General features: G+C 41.6%; 1 protein-coding gene across 1 annotated transcript; it reads right to left on the bottom strand.

The window, feature by feature from the left end:
* Positions 1-1638: 1638 nt before the first annotated feature.
* On the bottom strand, positions 1639-17156 carry LOC106567382 (large neutral amino acids transporter small subunit 1). The gene is made up of 12 exons (XM_045693377.1): positions 16719-17156; positions 15457-15854; positions 15152-15323; positions 14658-14783; positions 12573-12678; positions 10424-10468; positions 9921-10044; positions 9479-9582; positions 9233-9329; positions 8660-8809; positions 4239-4413; positions 1639-3843 (listed from the first exon to the last, which is right to left on the bottom strand). Exons 1-12 carry the CDS (start codon positions 16795-16797, stop codon positions 3734-3736), a joined length of 1686 nt encoding a protein of 561 aa, XP_045549333.1. The 5' UTR covers positions 16798-17156; the 3' UTR covers positions 1639-3733.
* Positions 17157-18815: the final 1659 nt, after the last annotated feature.

The raw sequence follows: 18815 nt of genomic DNA on the forward strand, positions 1-18815 counted from the left end.
AGAGACAGGGGTTTGCAGTGTTAGGGTTCAGAATCACAGGAGTGTATTGGACCAACTCCTTCTTCTCTCAGACTCTGAACTGCAGGTTTCCCAGGGGTTTGGCCACGTTGAGAAGCGCTCCTGAGACCAGCTGTGGACCCGGGTGTGCGTTGTTCTGGGTGTGTTTGTAGCTCATGAGGAATGTAAGGTCATCATTCTACAGGTCTTGTTTCAGAGAGATCTGCTGCTGAATTCTCTCCATCTCTCTGGCGATATTCTTCTCCTCTGCTGTTCTTCCTGCTTCAGCCCAGCCAGTCTGGCCTGAAGCAGGATGAATTTGTCAGGAGACAGTTGTGTATCATGTTAAGAGTGAAAGTTACAAACAGTCCCTCTGTAATGATGACTGATGGAACAAATTCACTCTCAATTTCGACAACCCTGTCTTTATTTTCTTTGCTCTTTATTACACATTGTGTAGATATTGTTATTGCTATCATCTAATGTTGACATTCCAACTGAGCTCCACCTTGATTTTAGTGACACATTAACCTTCAATCTCTATGGTGCCTGACAAAGACTTTTGGTCAAAAGGCATCACGCCATGCATAGCTGTATTTCTAGGCCATAGAGTTGGATAGAGGCCACACCTTTGCATCTTTGCCATAATGGCATTCATGACATCATGGCATCCGTGACATCATGAGCAGTGCCACTGAGGGCAATCTCCATTTTAAAGTAGTACATTTCTTCTTATTCTACTTCTATAAGTTTATCGACAGTCAGTAATCAAGGGTGCATACCACCACCTGGAGTGTGTTGTCTGAACAGGCATGAAGCCAAGCTATGGTGATTTACTGCCACCTGCAGTTATCAAATGTTTGCTCGGGAGTGTTGGAATTATGGTATCCTTCCGTAGCCCATAGGAAGATGCACCCATTTGACTAATTCAAAATTGTAAAAGTCGTCAATGGCTCAGGCCATGCTAAAACAGGCTTCATAACAAGTGGGCCCACTATCTAAATCTATGAACCAATCTACCATCTTTAATATGAACCTCAGTGGATCCGCGACTGGCTTCAAATCACAGAGGCAGCATCCTCATTTCCTTTCCTAGCGGATATGAACTCCTTTCCCAGAGCATGCCTCAATCTTATTACCATTTGGGATACTAGCTTTGGAAATCAACACAGAAACAATCGCAAAAGTCAAGACTAATATTATCCAAACACTTCATATCAGATGATGATTATGGAGTACTGGGTATAGTGGTTGTATTCCGAGACCCTCATATAGCCAATTTTGTTCTTTGGAGATGTGTTATCTTGTTGTGCCATGCTTTTTAAAATGATTTTAGTGTGGTCCCTTACGCTCAGGGAATGGGTTGTTGTCTGTATGCAGCCAGTGTCTGCTGAGCTTTGCATTAGCTGACTTTGTTTCCCATGAAAGTGCATAATAATACAAATCCTTATTTATTTTAGATAGACAGATGCAATAAAGATGTTGACACATTCAAAGCATTGCACCATCATGCTTTAGCTTGCAATTATTTCCAGCATCACTCCCTAGATGGGTTTTAAAATTACAACGATAATACAATAAAATGTGTGAAATATGTGAAATAAAAATGTGTTAATTAATTTAGCAATGAAGACACAGACCTTTTGAACAAAAATAGTTTAATGGTACATACCCATCATGGTCACTGACATTTAAGTCACAATAGCTGACAGAGGTACAATTGTTTCTTCCGATTCAAATAATAAAAAGTATTTTACCATAACATTCAATACATTCAAAGGCTTTACCGTACATAATACGCAAGACTTTGTACACACCTGAACTATGTTGTGCGGTCATTTTGGGCCACAAAAATATGAAGGTACCCCGACAGTTTCTCCTTCATGCTGTCAGTCATGAATATACTCTTACAAGACAAAGATATCAGTAATCTATTTGAATGTCCCTATTCCCTATACTTCCTTGTTTACTCTATCTGTAAACTCTGTGCCTGTCAAGTTACTTCACGGTTTGTGCTTTCTGTAAGTGCAGTGACCTATTGTGCTATTGTCCCTACCTTCCTAGCAATTCAAGAATTCAATGAGGAAAATATTTTTTTATAATAATAGGAGCAGTTAACATTCTATACTGCATTGTGTCCCTAATTCAGTAACATGTACATGTTTGTGCTAATATTTTGTGCCTCCAGAATTTCATTAAGACTCTATTCCACCCATATCGCGGAAATGTAGTGCTAAAGCCCAACAAAAATGTAAAGGCAATGTTCCCGTGTTGGCAGAGATGGCATTCATGGTAAACTCTGGATATGTCGGCTCAATCAGAAATTACCTTCACATTTCTAATGCTAAATCTGTAATGCGTCAGCGATACGGATTGTACAGTGCCCTTAGGTGTTTTGTTTGTTTGTTTTTGGCTTGAACTGGTCTGGCTTGGGGTCAGAAAAGGTTTGGACTGGGGTAGGGAAAGCTGATCTTAGATCTGTACTTGCAGTAATCGCTCATTCGAAGAGAAAAGACCCTTCAATATCCACTTATGATGCTCACAACATGACAAAAGTATACATCAGTAGCAAAATTGTCATGTTGGCTGAATGTTGATAATCACATTTCTGGCATGGTATCTGTACAAACAATAAAAAAACATTTATCAAATGTAATCGCCGAATATAATGGTAATAAAATGTATGGAAACCGGTAGCAAGTAGAGACAAAGAAAATTGACAGGCTTAATGCCATATTCATAACTGCTGGCATAAAACCATGACATAAAACAATGTTTACGAAGATTTCATAAAGGCATGGTTTGACATGCCTTTATGTATACAGGGCATTGGGTATCAATACAAGCAACTGACTTGTGTGACAATCTTAAGGCAACACATCAGAACAGATATCATATCAGAAATCCACTTTGCACAAATGTGCTTCGAATAGTAATCTGTCAAATAAATTAGTTAATGATTTGAAAATGTTTTAAAGTGAATTTGAGAATGGGAAATAACTATGTGTTCCAAACAATGGATTTAAAACTGATTGTAGCAATACAGTGCACAAATAGATGTTAACATTTGAATTGTAAATTGTTATCATGAGTGCAATCATGTCAAAGGGAAAATAAGGTAGTTTACAGAATGTGTGGTATGAGTTACCTGAATAAATTAATGGGTGTATCATAGATTGATGGCCATTGTTCAATCAACTTAGGTAACCAGTAGCTAGTTCCTTCAACTACACTGAGTTAAAGACATACCGTCAGTTAAAGTGGGGGTTAATAGTTACATAATTCAAAAGTCAAAATATGCAATTATCTTTAGTTAGATGAAGACCATTTTAAGACAAAGCAGGGTATTGTACGCATTATCAAAGATGCTTGGATGATTGTCTAGAGAACATACCAACACATTACTTTTGTTAAAAGAAATACATTTTCAATTTTTTTTTTAGATTAATTCAGGCCTATTGCAAACTGTGCAAAATAGGTTAAAACATATGAAAAGTAAAAAAGGTTAGTTTAGGAAAAATTTGAAAAAGTTCGAAAGTAAACTATATGACTGAAAAGGGGAATTGAATTGCTGGAGAGAGTACAAAGAGACAATACAGTAAGAAAATGCATGTAAAATACAAAATATGTACACCGAAGCAATTCGCATAAACCCCTACTTTACCAAGAGTCATGGAACTCTGTAACAAAAGCAACAATGAGTGTAAACATGTAATGTTCCAACTAAAACATTGACTCAGTCATCCTTTGTTGTTTCGACTTCTTCAGCTACTTCAGCTGACTCCTTCTCTTCACGTTCTTCTGGAACGGACATAAAAATCTTCTGGCAGAACAGAGTAAAGATCTCTGAAAATAGAAAAACACCCATTTCACATGAGTTATTTTCTGGTAGTCTAAAACTGAAGGCCACATTTAATTTGCAGGAATGGAAAGATTGCATGTAGAAACGTGTAAATGTGACTATTTTAAATTACCTTATGATTGTTTTTCTTTCAAACCCTTATTTACTTTGTATGTTCAATTTCATTTGGGTTTAAACATGCAAACTTTGCATTTGAGTAAAAACTTCATACAAATCTATTTGAGTGGATATTAACCTTAGACACAAAACAGCTTTTTACTATACGTGCAAAAACAAAAATGCCATTTGCCACAAAAGAAAAAACAGGAACAAAATCTCCGGCCTTAACTTTGCAGTACTGTACATACAGACAGAAGAGTTAAATGTATATCCAGCTCACCTAAGATCTTCTTTACAATGTGGGGCTTCTTCCACTTGTTCCCCAGAAGATAGGCGGGGATACCGGTGAGGATGATCCCACTGCCTATCAGGCACTCGAAGGGAGCTGCCCAGAAGGACACCACGATCATGAAGACACAGCCCAGCACAAACACCACAGGGACCACCAACCAAATCTGCCAGGGAAAATAAGATAGGATTCATGTACACAAAGCCAATGGTTACTGGATGAAACAAAAATGAGCTCAGCTTCATATCACTTCAAACGTTCTATCGCACTGTGGATGGAAAAATGTATTCGACTTCCTCCGGGAACATAATATTTTAATTGAGTAGGACCAGGGCCGGTCTTTGCCATTCTGCCGCCATAAAAGTGAGGCCAAAAAATGCCACCCCCCAGAAAACTAGAATAGTCCCAGTAAGCAAAATTAAGTTGAAAATGCACGTAAAATACGTATTTTCCAGACGTTCAATTTAGTTTCTGAATGAAAGGTGAAAAGTTTTTTGGTTTAAAATACATATTTTCTGGACGTAAAAAAAAATAATATTTTCCGGATGTTGAAATTAGGTTCATTTTCAGTTCTGAATGAAAGTTGAAAAAACGTATTTTACAGATGATGAAAATACTTATTTTACAGACATTGAAAATATGTATTTTCTGGACGTTGAAATCAAGCTAATTGTTGGTTCTGAATGAAAGTTGAAAATCATGAATTTGTAGACGTCTATGTTTGGGTCAAATCAAGACATTTATGATTGGTTCAGACTTGGTCTGGACCGGACCAAAAACCAATGTCCGTGGATGTGGAAATCAAGGCCAGTCCAGAACAGCACCAAAAAAAAAGAAGTCCAAAAGGTATTGGCATTCCTGATGCCTGTGACTAATCAATTTGGCTATTTAAGCTCTAAATATCAGCTACCCAACTTTATCAGGAGTTATCGCAAGACTATTTGCAAGCCTGTGGTTACACAGCGTGAAATGCAGAAGTATTTACTTTTTCACTATGATCAGCTTGTCAAAAATGGACAGATTCAAACTTGAAACCACTGACAATGGGTTGAAACTCCTGGACAACAGTTGTGATTTTCCATTATATATTGTCCATTTCTCTTTGACCTGTCCTGTTTTTATGATATTTTGTTTGATAACATGACAGCACATTTTTTATTTGATTGAGCGCAATTTAGGTTAGGCTATTTGATCGGAGAAACCTGCATGATGTAAAAAGTGTCCATCTTATTACATTGTCATACATTTTATCTCCAGCTGCAGAAAAGGCCACATACTCTTTCTACCATATCCTATATCTGCTACATGATTTATGTTAGATAATTGTTTTTGATGGAACGTTGGTGGAGCGCTGCAGAGATGTGTCTCTCCAACAGCATGCTGGAGAGGCATGCTGGGAATGGACAAGCAAAATATATCGTGCACCTTCCTTTGACAAAGTGTGTACTGCATATCAAAGGGCGGCATCAGCATTTACCCAAAAAGCCCATATGCCACTGGTTGAGAGAAACTGTCATTGTTTTTGGGCAGAATTATGTGAGGTTTTATGTGTTGTTGTTGGAGGTGCGTCTTCTTCAGTTTAGCTGTCGATCCGCCTAATCCTGCCTAATGACGGGGCCGGCCGTGAGTAGGGCCATAAGACATCAAATCAAATCAAATTTATTTATATAGCCCTTCGTACATCAGCTGATATCTCAAAGTGCTGTACAGAAACCCAGCCTAAAACCCCAAACGGCAAGCAATGCATGTGAAAGAAGCACGGTGGCTAGGAAAAACTCCCTAGGAAAAACTCCCTAGAAAGGCCAAAAACCTAGGAAGAAACCTAGAGAGGAACCAGGCTATGAGGGGTGGCCAGTCCTCTTCTGGCTGTGCAGGGTGGATATTATAACAGAACATGGTCAAGATGTTAAAATGTTCATAAATGACCATCATGGTCAAATAATAATAATCATAGTAGTTGTCGAGGGTGCAACAATCACGTCCGGTGAACAGGTCAGGGTTCCATAGCTGCAGGCAGAACAGTTGAAACTGGAGCAGCAGCACGGCCAGGTGGACTGGGGACAGCAAGGAGTCATAATACCAGGTAGTCCTGAGGCATGGTCCTAGGGCTCAGGTCCTCCGAGAGAAAGACAGAAAGAGAGAAAGAGAGAATTAGAGAGAGCATATTTAAATTCACACAGGACAAGACAAATACTCCAGATGTAACAGACTGACCCTAGCCCCCCGACACATAAACTACTGCAGCATAAATACTGGAGGCTGAGACAGGAGGGATCAGAAGACACTGTGGCCCCATCCGATGATACCCCCGGACAGGGCCAAACAGGCAGGATATAACCCCACCCACTTTGCCAAAGCACAGCCCCCACACCACTAGAAGGATGTCTCCAACCACCAACTTACCGTCCTAAGACAAGGCCGAGTATAGCCCACAACGATCTCCGCCATGGCACAACCCAAGGGGGGGCGCCAACCCAGACAGGAAGACCACGTCAGTGACTCAACCCACTCAAGTGACGCACCCCTCCCATGGACGGCATGGAAGAACACCAGTAAGCCAGTGACTCAGCCCCTGTAATAGGGTTAGAGGCAGAGAATCCCAGTGGAAAGAGGGGAACCGGCAAGGCAGAGACAGCAAGGGCGGTTCGTTGCTCCAGTCTTTCCGTTCACCTTCACACTCCTGGGCCAGACTATACTTAATCATAGGACCTACTGAAGAGATAAGTCTTCAGTAAAGACTTAAAGGTTGAGACTGAGTCTGCGTCTCTCACATTGGTAGGCAGACCATTCCATAAAAATTGAGCTATATAGGAGAAAGCCCTACCTCCAGCCATTTGCTTAGAAATTCTAGGGACAATTAGGAGGCCTGCGTCTTGTGACCGTAGCGTACGTGTAGGTATGTACGGCCGGACCAAATCGGAAAGATAGGTAGGAGCAAGCCCATGTAATGCTTTGTAGGTTAGCAGTAAAACCTTGAAATCAGCCCTTGCCTTAACAGGAAGCCAGCGTAGGGAGGCTAGCACTGGAGTAATATGATAATTTTTTTTGGTTCTAGTCAGGATTCTAGCAGCCGTATTTAGCACTAACTGAAGTTTGTTTAGTGCTTTATCCGGGTAGCCGGAAAGTAGAGCATTGCCGAGGTCCTTCACAGTTTTATTTGAGACGACTGTACAACCATCCAGATTAATTGTCAGATTCAACAGAAGATCTCTTTGTTTCTTGGGACCTAGAACAAGCATCTCTGTTTTGTCCGAGTTTAAAAGTAGAAAGTTTGCAGCCATCCACTTCTTTATGTCTGAAACACAGGCTTCTAGCGAGGGCAATTTTGGGGCTTCACCATGTTTCATTGAAATGTACAGCTGTGTCGTCCGCATAGCAGTGAAATTTAACATTATGTTTTCGAATGACATTCCCAAGAGGTAAAATATATAGTGAAAACAATAGTGGTCCTAAAACGGAACCTTGAGGAACACCGAAATTTACAATTGATTTGTCAGAGGACAAACCATTCACAGAGACAAACTGATATCTTTCCGACAGATAAGATCTAAACCAGGCCAGAACTTGTCCATGTAGACCAATTTGGGTTTCCAATCTCTCCAAAAGAATGTGGTGATCGATGGTATCAAAAGCGGCACTAAGATCTAGGAGCACGAGGACAGATGCAGAGCCTCGGTCTGACGTCATTAAAAGGTCATTTACCACCTTCACAAGTGCAGTCTCAGTGCTATGATGGGGTCTAAAACCAGACTGAAGCGTTTCGTATACATTGTTTGTCTTCAGGAAGGCAGTGAGTTGCTGTGCAACAGCTTTTTCTAAAATTTTTGAGAGGAATGGAAGATTCGATATAGGCCGATAGTTTTTTATAATTTCTGGGTCAAGATTCGGCTTTTTCAAGAGAGGCTTTATTACTGCCACTTTTAGTGAGCTTGGTACACATCCAGTGGATAGAGAGCCGTTTATTATGTTCAACATAGGAGGGCCAAGCACAGGAAGCAGCTCTTTCAGTAGTTTAGTTGGAATAGGGTCCAGTATGCAGCTTGAGGGTTTGGAGGCCATGATTATTTTCATCATTGTGTCAAGAGATATAGTACTAAAACACTTTAGTATCTCCCTTGATACTTTAGTATCTATCCTTGAACATATGCCCTGTTCAATACTTTTCAAATGCACTTATCTGACATGACATAACTGGTGAAAGAAATGTATAGAAAATCTGGTGTACACCAATTCAGCCATGTCAGATCAGTGATTACTTCAAGGTTGGGATGAAGGAAGGATGCATTTGAAGAGTATTCAAACCATAACCTGAGCCTCCCAATGAGCAAAATTGATTGAATTATGTATTTTCTAATTTTTTTAAATGTATTTTCAACTTCTTGTGGTCATAGAGCTGTGTACAGTAACAGTACCTTGATGGGCCTCCTGAGCTCTGGCTTGGTCCAGCGGAGCCACAGCAAGCCGGCGATCGCCATGCCCACACACAGCCAGGTAAAGAAGCTGAACAGGTTGATGACCGAGAAGATGTCCTTGGACAGGGCGTAAAGCATGGACAGGAAACACTGCAGGAAGAGAAATCATGTATAGACATTGGGCTCATGTATTAACCCAAATTCCTCATTTCATTTTGTGATAGCTAATTGCGTTCTCCAGCTGCATAAGTACGTAGACTATACATTTGCATTTACTTTACACGTTTACTCCACACCCAACTTTCTTTCAGTGAAAGGTTACCATTAAAATGCAGTAAATGTACCACTTTATTGATACATTTTTTTATTGCAATGGAAATAACTACTATTCAGTTACTATGTAAGATATTTAGTTGTGCTGTATCTACAAACTAATAATCTGTGCCAGATTGACTTGAGTAGATGACTATGATTATAGCTTTGCCCAATTCTGGGTTCTGAAATGTAAAATTCTGTCTAACCAAGGATGGCATTACATTTGAGATCAATTCAGGGACCAATGGCAGTACTCACTGTGAAAATTAGGGAGGGCACTGGGGTGAAGAGGTCAGTGTGGACCAATCCCAGTGCAGCAGGGAGCTGACCCTCTCGAGCGCCAGCATAAAACAGCCTATAAGAAGAGGCAGACGAACCCTGATGATTGAGTGTTCTGCAGTTGTGCAGCATTTTGATAAAATCTCTAGCCTTTAATTAAAGTATCAAAGGACAATTAAAAACACACACTCTGTCAAGATATCTGTGTGTTGATTAGATACAGACCGTGCCGAGGTGAACAAGCTTCCGTTGACAGCTCCGAAGCAGGACAGGCCCACGAAGACAGGGATGAGCCAGGACATCACACCAAGATGGTATTCCCCAAAGATCTGCAATGGGAAAGCACTACCATTGAATACTCTCATTCCAATTCAACATCTCAATGTCCCGTGTGGCTCAGTTGGTAGAGCATGGTGTTTGCAACGCCAGGGTTGTGGGTTTGATTCCCACGGGGGACCAGTACGGGGAAAAAATGTATGAAATGTATGCATTCACTACTGTAAGTTGCTCTGGATAAGAGCGTCTGCTAAAATGTAAATGTATTATCTTTACCATTATTATGCTGTCTGTTACCTTTTTGTTAGCAAAATAAATGGCAGGAACTAAGGTAATATGAGCTCACTATTTTCCTGCTCCAAAACATGATCTTTAATAAAGCCATCCTTACCACAGCTACTGCCTCGGACTCAACCATCACACTCGGGGGGATAGTGGTGAAATAGGCCAGGTTGGTCAGTACGTACACCACGGTCACAATGGGCATGGAGATAATGATGGACAGGGGCAGGTTTCTGGAAACAAGGTCATCAATTAAAGATCATGTCATTGGGGGCACTCATAATGTGTCAGCCAATCACATTTGAGGTTCAGAGTCAACAGTGTGATTTGATCTAATATTGTGTTTAAATTCATGCAATTTTATGACTGTATTCAATGTGATTACATGAGTGTGATATTTGATAAATACTGTAAATTAGATTAGTAGTACTGTGATTTGTCTTGCGATCTAAAATGCACCATGGTTCATCCCATGCTTCATCACCTCCATACAGTCAATCAAGTGCAATTAAACCCAATCAAAATGTAATAGGATAATCATACACATATTGACAGGGTAGTTATGTTAACTCTGTACAATCCTCAACAAAACCTTAATCACACATAAGTCACCTCTCTGGATTGATCATTTCCTCTGTCACGTAATTCAGGTAATTCCTAAAGGAGAGGAAACAACATGATGCATTATATTCCAACATATACAGTTGAAGTCGGAAGTTTACATACACCTCAGCCAAATACATTTGAACTCAGTTTTTCACAATTCCTGACATTTAATCCTAGTAAAAATGTCCTGTCTTAAGTCAGTTAGGATCACCACTTTATTTAAAGAATATGAAATGTCAGAATAATAGTAGAGAGAATGATTTATTTCAGCTTTTATTTCTTTCATCACATTCCCAGTGGGTCAGAAGTTTACATACACTCAGTTAGTATTTGGTAGCATCGCCTTTAAATTGTTTAACTTGAGTCAAACATTTGGGTAGCCTTCCAGAAGCTTCCCACAACAAGTTGAGTGAATTTTGTCCCATTCCTCCTGACAGAGCTGGTGTAACGGAGTCAGGTTTGTAGGCCTCCTTGCTCGCACACACTTTTTCAGCTCTGCCCACAAATTTTCTATAGGATTGAGGTCAGGGCTTTGTGATGGCCACTCCAATACCTTGACTTTGTTTTCCTTAAGCCATTATGCCACAACTTTGGAAGTATGCTTGGGGTCATTGTCCATTTGGAAGACCCATTTGCGACCAAGCTTTAACTTCCTGACTGATGTCTTGAGATGTTGCTTCAATATATCCACAATTGTCCTACCTCATGATGCCATCTATTTTGTGAAGTGCAGCAGTCCCTCCTGCAGCAAAGCACCCCAACAACATGATGCTGCCACCCCATGCTTCACTGTTGGGATGGTGTTCTTCAGCTTGCAAGCCTCCCTCTTTTTCCTTGAAACATAACGATGGTCATTATGGCCAAACAATTACATTTTTATTTCATCAGACCAGAGGACATTTCTCCAAAAAGTACGATCTTTGTCCACATATGCAGTTGCAAACCGTAGTCTGGCTTTTTTATGGTGGTTTTGGAGCATTGGCTTCTTCCGTGCTGAGCGACCTTTCAGGCTATGTCGATATAGGACTTGTTTTACTGTGGATATAGATACATTTGTACCTGTTTTCTCCAGCATCTTCACAAGGTCCTTTGCTGTTGTTCTGGGATTGATTTGCACTTTTCGCACCAAAGTACGTTCATCTCTATGGGGCAGGACGTGTCTCCTTCCTGAGCGGTATGACTGCTGCGTGGTCCAATGGTGTTTATACTTGCGTACTATTGTTTGTACAGATGAACGTGGTACCTTCAGGCGTTTGGAAATTGCTCCCAAGGATGAACCAGACTTGTGGAGGTCTACAAGGTCTTGGCTGATTTCTTTTGATTTTCCCATGTCAAGTTTGAAGGTAGGCTTTGAAATACATCCACAGGTACATCTCCAATTGACTCAAATTATGTCAATTAGCCTATCAGAAGCTTCTAAAGCCATGACATCATTATCTGGAATTTTCCAAGCTGTTTAAAGGCACAGTCAACTTAATGTATGTAAACTTCTGACCAACTGGAATTGTGATACAGTGAGTTATAAGTGAAATAATCTGTCTGTAATCAATTGTTGGAAAAATTACTTGTGTCATGCACAAAGTAGATGTCCTAACCGACTTGCCAAAGCTATAGTTTGTTAACAAGAAATATGTGGAGTGGTTGAAAAACTAGTTTTAATGACTCCAATCTAAGTGTATGTAAACTTCCGAAGTCAACTGTACATTACAGCATCTAATATTAGATCCGTTTAGATTAGTAGCATAGCATCAACCTTCTGTAGGCTACACACTGGAATTAAATCTATAGTATATAACAAGCATCCTGTGATCAGTTTGTGTCCACATTCTGATTGTGTAGGTAGACAGTCAAAACACATGCTGTCACTGTTGTCACAATGTAATAGACATGTTTTTAATACCATGTGTAGATGCATTGAACCCTGGATCAATTGTGATTAGATCATCTTGATTAACGAAAGTCATATGATAATACCAGGGTCGTATTCACTACGCACAAAATAGAAGCAAACGGAAGCAAACTATTTGAAATTGTCCAATAAGAAGTGCTTGTTTACACTTTCCATTGCATATGGCTTTGAATTTTTATTTTTTATGTTGGAACCTAATACGACTCAGGTGTAAATGTGCCCTATGTGGTGTTGCAAAGGCCTTACCAGCCACCAAAGGCAAAGAGTCCACTGTATAGAGCCAACACAATGTTGTCGACTCCCCATTTGCTGCCTTCAAATGCTAATTCTGGTGTCAGGTATGGCACATCACCTGTTTAGACAGACAAGAAAGCAGCATTAGATGTCACTACTTGGCAAAAGGGACTGACTCCAATGAACAATGAACTGAGAATATAAACAGTATATTAAATGCATGGATGTTTGCTGCATGGAATATGGTAGACACACACGTGTACACACGCACAAGTGAGCGTTTTATTATGAAGCCATATAAAGTCAATTGTTGTGATGATTTGGCCCAATATGTTTTGCCTTTGCACACTTGCTATGTATGACTACATTTGACTGATAGAGATGACATTTTGAAAAATAAATGAAAGAAAATAGTTTTTTTTTTACATAGGCTGCACCCTCCAAACACCTAAACCTGGGTTAGTCCATCTGCCATTGATGCGCTGAGAATATAATAATGTTTGGGAGTTGACATTTTAAAATGAGGAGGGAGACCTTTTTGATGATAACAAACATCTATCCACTCAATTATTCACATAATATCCAGGCCAGTGAAAAGCCTACTATAGAGGCCTACATCAGAAAGGGAACATGCTGTCAGGATTGGAAAATGGAAAATGTTTGTTTTCTAATCCATTGTCTTGTCTACCTGTTCATTTTAGTTGTAAATGACAGCGCTTCCATTTTAGTTGTAAATGGCAGCGCTTCCATTGCTAGGATTGCCATAGAAGCACTGCTTAGTATACTGTACCTCTCTCTCGCTCTCTGCCCCTCTGTCTTTCTAGCTCTCTCTCGTCCCTGAACAAGCAGAAGGGTGCATACCTTGGAAGAGTTTAGTCCTTATTGACCATGTTGGAATAAAGGAACGTAATCTCTAGAGGCAAACAATGAGACTTCTATGAGTTGTGGCTATTTGTGGTCATCCAGGCCTATATCAAAGGTGCAGTGGCGATAAGATGAAGAGGGTTTACAACACTGCAAAACGGCAATCTCATCAAGATTTCTTTTAAATAGTTGTGTTGATTTTGAACTCAAGATAATCTACATGCCAAATTATCCGCCCAAGCGGTAAGATCATTTATCTTTGGCAAATATTTACTTTGCTTATTTTCAAGCATATATTGGGAGAAAAGTGGGGTAAAATATATTAACTTGCTTTGTAACAGAAACCACATGTCCTTGACTCCTAAAAGGATACATTTGGGTACAATGACACATTGACATATTAAAAGTGAAGAGGGGAGCTGGACCCCATCTTAGAGTAGTATGCACTGGTGATTGCTGATCTCTCTATCACTGCTCTCTTGTGGGCACAATATATCTGTACAATGTAAAGCTATGAGTCTTGCCTTCACCTTGTCCTGTCTCTCCGACTCTAGAATCTACATGAGAGGTAGAAGATGCTAGAGAGAGAACTAAAACAGACACCCCTTCTTTTCAGACGGCAGAGCGTTCATATTTCCCCGTCCTCCACTCTAGTCTTAAGAATCTTAAGAGCACAGCACAAGGAACAAGCTCATTGGCTAGTTATTTTTTTAAATATCATTTTTTAATTTTTCTCTGCATTGTTGGGAATGGATTTGGGAACAGCATTTCACTGTTAGTCTACACCTGTTGTTTACAAAGCATGTGACGAATAAGATTTGATTGATTGATTTGTTTTAGTTTCCATGGCAACCATATGCGCAGCGCCAAGGTAGCCGGTGTGGTCATGTGGCAGCGGGACCAGATGTAGTAGGGAGAAAAGGGTGGCTGCACAATGTATCATCGATGGGTGTGTTGTCTTTAAATACAAAGCTATTTTGCTAGGAATTCATGAGGGTGCAGATGGTTTAGCTATATCGCAGACAGTAGGCTATGAAATTTCAAAATAATTTGTAGCTTCACTTTAGTATTTTATAAAGAGATGGTTGCAAAAACACTGGATAATACACATGACTAGCTAAGCCGTGGTGAAATATGTATAACAAGCACGAACCTATAGACAGGATGTGTCAGACGTGTGTCTGACTTACCCACAGACACCGGTACATGTGTGCACTGGGTGTGTGAACTTACCGGTTCCGATCTGAATGAAGCCGAAGACGATGATGATGATCAGGGCCAGGAGCTTGGACGCAGTGAACAAGTCCTGGACCTTGGTGGCAGCCCGCACGCTGATGCAGTTCACAAAGGTCAACGATGCTGACCGAGGGAAACACAGGGTAGACCATGATTGACCCTCAAATGTAAATTGCATATGTTTGTTTTTTATTAATGTAATTTGTTATTTAAAAATAAATATACAGCAGAAGTGAGAGAACATCAGTGGGGAAAAACAGTCCCTTAAAAAAGACATAAGGGAGGCCAGCAAAATAGTAATTGAGTGAATACAGAAGTAGTAGCGGTAAACAAATATTAAATCATGCAGCTGGCTAAGAAACACCTGTTTGGTTGATGTGTGTTGCAGTACGTGTCAGTATTTGTATAGTTCACTAATAATATTTTTAAAACTATTATTTCTGCAATGTACAGGCCACCCCGATTCCGGAGGTAGAGATGGTTATACTCACTGAGGCAGAGACAAGCGATGAGCTTGGCGGCACTATCGGGCACACTGCAATTTGGGTAGAGGGGTTTGAGCAGGTAGGTGGCGAACACCAGCGACACCACGTACTGGGAGGACGGCCTGATGATCAGCATCTCCACCCACAGCTTGAGGAAGGCGGCCAGCTCACCGTACACCTACAATACAACTTTATTTGTCCAGCTGCAAACAACAGAGTTTTGGCTTCTGCTTGTTTCTCAAGCCCCGCAGATAGCACACACACACACACAAACACAACCCCCAATACAACCACCCCACCCCCACACACACCTCCAGGATGTAGGTGTAGTCTCCGCCCGACTTGGTAATGGTGGTACCGAGCTCGGCATAACATAGGGCGCCCATGGTGGACACCACGCCACACACGGCCCACACCACTAGCGAAAGACCGGCCGAGCCCGCCTCCTTAACCACCCCGGTGGGTGTGATGAAGATGCCCGAGCCGATGATGGTGCCAATGATCATGCCCACACCATTAAAGAGCGTGATGCTGCGCTTCAGTTCAATCTTGCCGCCTGCCACCTTGGCTGGGATGGAGGCCTCTGCGGTAGGGGTGGTGGCTTCCATTGCGTTGGCAGCCGTAGGGGTAGGGGTGGATGGGGAGGCAAGCTTGAATGGAGGCTTGTCCAGCGACGGAGTCTGGTCAGGGTTGTCCGGAGCCGCCTCAGCTGCAGGAGGAGGGGGAAAGGTTGATGGAAGGGGGGTGACAGGGTGGGAAAGAGGGGGACAGGGTAGAGTTCATGAAAAGGGATTGCTGGCACTCTCCAATCGATGATAGTTCAGGAGTTGAGCAGCACATTGACTTTACATGGCCCTGTATTGTAAATAGACTGAACAGACAGGGAAGGAATTGATAAGCTATGCCATGAAGGGTAAGTATGATAATGCAAGCACCATGACTTCTATTGGATGCTTATGAAAATCTGTGGTTTATAACACAGATGCCATCAGATGAATGCCAAGTTGACTAATACCACTCCAGTGCATCTTCGAACCTGTTTACCAAGACAGACTAGATCTCATTAACGCATTAATGCAGAAATGTTGAGTGTTTGTCTGTGTGTGTGTGTGTGTGTGTTATGTATATGTGTGTGGGTGTGTGTATGTATATATATATATATATATATATATATATATATATATATATATATATATATTGTGTGTGTGTGTGTGTGTGTGTGTGTGTGTGTGTGTGTGTGTGTGTGTGTGTAAGCGCTGTCATAGGCCTTTCAGACAGATCAATTTCACAAGTCAAAACATATCCCCACTCTTAACCTCTCAGTAGCCCTGCAGCAAATCACATCATTAGAAAACCCTAGCTAGCCCTCATCCACCTCAAGATAGCTGTGCCTGAAAGCTGTACATGACCAAATACATATACAGTACATGAACATCCATATATAAATGCATGCATTGCTGCACCAGATTATGCAGTAGCCTGAGCATCTGATGCAACTCTGCACCTTGTGGCATCTAGGCTAGGCCTAGATGTGTGTGTGTTTGTGTGTGTTGTGCTGGAGCGGTGTACCTACCCTCCATCTTCTCCTGACCCTCAGTTGCCGTCTTCAAGCTCTCCTGGCTGCTCCATGGTTTCAGCTCCGGCTCTGCCATCCTGTTGTTCGTTTAGCCCCCTTATCTCTTTTACCCTTCCTTTTTTGCTCTCTTCCTCCTAGCTAGGCTTCCCTTACAGTCTCTCTTTCTCACACACACCCTCCCTCTGTTTCTCTCCTCCTCCCTCTTTTTCTCCTGCACACTCTATCTCTTGTCCCGCTTGTCTCCCTCTCTCCAGTGTGATAGTGAGTGCAGGAGAGGTAGCAGCAGACCTAGTGTGGTGCCTGATGGGTGATGCTGCCACCTAGCCTACGCCCACTTCTGATGAATATTTGGAGAGATGGAGAGCTCAGCAAGAGAAGGGGGAACTAGGTCATTGTCAGCTTTTGGAGGGACTGCAGCCACGTGACACATATTTTTGTGCCGTGTGTGAGGCAACGATGTGTGTGTGGCTGTGTGTTTTGATGCGAGCGTGACACACGGACAAAGAATGCAAAAAGCTCCGACACTCCACCTAGTGGCCATGACAGGGAAGTTCATTGTCTTTGTTCTCTCTCCCGTGCTGAACGATGACTGGGGGAATAGAATGGGTCATATAGAATGCATCAAATCTAATTTGATGAAGTTTAAAGCCCCAAAAAGCCATCTTGGATGTCACTCTCCAAATATATACAGAGAGTACCGCATTTCCCTTGGGATACAATCCTTCCAGGAGGATACCCTTTGACCACCATTAGGCCTAATTAATGACTGCAAGTCACACTATCCAATAACGATTCTATGGAAGTAACTACAACTTTTTAGCCCTCATATCTGGATATGTGTGATTGAATATGAAGTTGAAACCCTGCATGGCTGTCATTCTAAGTCATCAACTTATGTATCTGACGTATCTCCACTAGATGGCACTCTTACATATGCATATGGGTGAGATAAAGTGGTTATGGCTTGTGATTTCTTGCTGCCCATTCCTGTTAGCTACATACAGAACATTTGTTCTAAGCTGACTGCACAAGTGTTCTTGCAAACCAGTAGTGCATTTTCATAAAAGTGCATTCTGAGAATGAGCCATGTTCTTTTAATGCGCTAGTATTACTTGCATACCTATCACACTGCCAAAGGTGACTTGTGAGTACCAAGCTCCGATCCATGACGGAACATCTCATCTAAAGATGGTAATGCATGGACAAGTTGCATAACATAAAAGGTAAAGGTGATAAGGATTAATCTATTAAACCAATATATCTCAAATAAGGAAAATAAGGAAATTACTGTACATGACATCTTATCGACATATCCAAGACGTCTTTAGCAGGAACCCAGCACCTCGCCTCGTATGGCTTTCAACTCGGGATCTGCCCCTTCGGGTAAAGTCTCCCCGGTTCATTGGTCCTTTTCCCATCTCCAGAGTCCTGAGTTCCACTGCTGTCCGTCTTGTGTTACCCCGTACCCTCCGTATTCACCCTACCTTCCATGTGTCTAGGATTAAGCCTGTGTCTGCCCAATGCAGTAGCAGGGAGCAGGGGTCCAGCAACAGTCCGCTCATCAACGATACCTGGAGTTGGTCTTGAGAATAGCGGCGGACAAACACCTGGGTTGAGGGAATGCTGACCTCCTGCTCTTGTTCAGGGAAGAGTTGAGGCTGACACCCCATGGAGCACTCGAAAGGGGAAAGTCCCGTGGCAGAACTGGGAAGAGTGTTCTGGGCATAATCCACCCAGACCAGTTGACGGCTCCAGGTAGTGGGGTTGGTTGAGACCAGGCCCCTTAACTTCTTTGGGATAGGGGGCAGTATTTTCACGGCCGGATAAAAAACGTAACCCAATTTAATCTGGTTACTACTCCTGCCCAGAAACTAGAACATGCATATAATTAGTAGATTTGGATAGAAAACACTCCAAAGTTTCTAAAACTGTTTGAATGGTGTCTGTGAGTATAACAGAACTCATATGGCAGGGCAAAACCTGAGAAGATTCCATGCAGGAAGTGCCCTGTCTGACAATTTGTTGTCCTTCTGTTGCATCTCTTTCGACATTACAGCATCTATGGTGTAACGTGACACTTTCTAAGGCTTCCAT

The sequence above is a fragment of the Salmo salar genome, chromosome ssa13 (assembly GCF_905237065.1).
Source record: "Salmo salar chromosome ssa13, Ssal_v3.1, whole genome shotgun sequence".
NCBI lineage: Eukaryota > Metazoa > Chordata > Actinopteri > Salmoniformes > Salmonidae > Salmo > Salmo salar.

Coding starts and splice junctions, on each gene's coding strand:
- LOC106567382 (XM_045693377.1), bottom strand. CDS start 16,797: ATGGCAGAGCCGGAGCTGAAACCATGGAGCAGCCAGGAGAGCTTGAAG. Junction 10,469..12,572: donor CTCTTTGCCTTTGGTGGCTG/GTAAGGCCTTTG, acceptor CCTCTCCTTTAG/GAATTACCTGAATTACGTGA. Junction 10,045..10,423: donor GAAATGATCAATCCAGAGAG/GTGACTTATGTG, acceptor CCTTGTTTCCAG/AAACCTGCCCCTGTCCATCA.